General features: G+C 38.5%; 1 protein-coding gene across 1 annotated transcript; it reads left to right on the top strand.

Moving 5' to 3' along the window:
- The first annotated feature begins 338 nt into the window (after positions 1 to 338).
- LOC107831487 (histone H2A.6-like) lies at positions 339 to 1212 on the top strand. The gene is made up of 2 exons (XM_016659256.2): positions 339 to 619; positions 741 to 1212. The coding sequence occupies exons 1-2, from the start codon at positions 431 to 433 to the stop codon at positions 951 to 953; spliced, it is 402 nt and encodes a 133-aa protein (XP_016514742.1). The 5' UTR covers positions 339 to 430; the 3' UTR covers positions 954 to 1212.
- Positions 1213 to 1621: the final 409 nt, after the last annotated feature.

The raw sequence follows: 1621 nt of genomic DNA, 5'->3' as shown, positions 1-1621 counted from the left end.
CTAGTAAAATAAGTTGAATTAGTAATGAAGGCAAATCGAGTTTTAGTATTGAGTCGTCTTTGACATGGGCGCTTTATCTTTTAAAATGAGACTTCTGGTAATAAAGGTAGAAAATAAAAAACTAAATGTAAAATAAAATTAGGTGTAAATTTGCCAAATGCTTTCCCCTCGTAGACCAGTCCAAAACTCATAATCACTGAAGCGGTTAAAGGCATCAGCATCCTTATCTCACCGTTGATATGGACTTTCATCCAACGGCATACAAGATCGATCCGCGTGATCCACTCTCATTGGCTGAGTTTAAACCCCTCTGGGTATAAAATACCAAAACCGGACCGCTTCACCCTCGCACACACAGAGCAATTCAATTCAATTCAATTCTTTCAAGCACAAAGCAAAATTTGTTGTTTTACAGTAACAAAATAGTATAATGGCTGGTAGAGGAAAAACCCTAGGTTCCGGTGCTGCAAAGAAAGCTACGTCCCGTAGTAGCAAAGCCGGTCTCCAATTCCCCGTTGGTCGTATCGCCCGTTTCCTGAAAGCCGGCAAGTACGCCGAGCGTGTCGGCGCCGGAGCTCCCGTTTACCTTGCTGCCGTCCTTGAGTACCTTGCAGCTGAGGTAAATTCCGTTGTTTCTCTCTCTCCATTTTTTTGTTGATATATCTCAAACTTTAAGGGTTTTCTAGGGTTTGTGAATTACTCAATTTTGTATCACAGCTGATTGTACGTGATTGTTATAGGTACTTGAATTGGCTGGAAATGCGGCGAGGGATAACAAGAAGACGAGAATTGTACCAAGGCATATTCAGTTGGCTGTGAGGAACGATGAGGAATTGAGCAAGTTGCTTGGAGATGTGACAATTGCTAATGGTGGTGTTATGCCCAACATTCACAACCTTTTGCTGCCTAAGAAGGCTGGTGGCTCCTCAAAGCCCTCTGCTGATGAGGATTAGATAGATGGCCAATTTGGAATTGAGAGCTGTATGATGTTTTTGTTAGTCCATAGAGAGATTTAGATCATGAAATTAAACCCCTACCCCCAAATGTGGAATATTATTTCCTTAGTTCTGCTAGTTGTCAGGGTTTATGTTAGCGTGTGAATACAAATTAAGGGATGAATGAGAACATCATTTTCGATCTTTGAATTCTTTCTGTTTCAGTATTTCCTTGTATTGATAGATATCCATATTATTCAATGATTTAGCCAAGAAAGCTGTCTCTCATATACTATTTAGTCAATGTAGCTGTTTCTCGTACAATTTACTAGAACCTGTTACCTTTTAAAGTATGTTAAAATTGATTTGTGATTGTCTTGTTCTGTTGTTTCCTGATTTTATTTGATTTGTGTTTGTGGATGTACATTTTGGCTGAGTTTTTTATGTTTGACATTTTGGAAGATTACATGTGTACCTCTGATCTCTTTGAATGTAAAAGAAATACTAAGGATTTTTGTCGAGGGAAAAGAAGTAGTATTTAGTTCTTGCTAGTTTTATATTCTGACCTATTTGAACATCTTCCTTTCCTGATGATAATAATCTGTAGATAGCCTCTAAAGATGGCAATCCTGTGTCTACAGCCTTAACTATCTGTATTAGGGATGTGTATTCTTGTGCTTGTAATT

Source organism: Nicotiana tabacum, chromosome 2 (genome assembly GCF_000715075.1).
Source record: "Nicotiana tabacum cultivar K326 chromosome 2, ASM71507v2, whole genome shotgun sequence".
Lineage (NCBI taxonomy): Eukaryota > Viridiplantae > Streptophyta > Magnoliopsida > Solanales > Solanaceae > Nicotiana > Nicotiana tabacum.
This window is presented reverse-complemented; position numbering and strand designations above follow the sequence as displayed.

Excerpts from the sequence above, each read along its gene's own strand:
- LOC107831487 (XM_016659256.2), top strand. The coding sequence starts at position 431 with ATGGCTGGTAGAGGAAAAACCCTAGGTTCCGGTGCTGCAAAGAAAGCT. Across the intron at positions 620-740 it reads TTGAGTACCTTGCAGCTGAG|GTACTTGAATTGGCTGGAAA; the intron begins GTAAATTCCGTT and ends TGATTGTTATAG.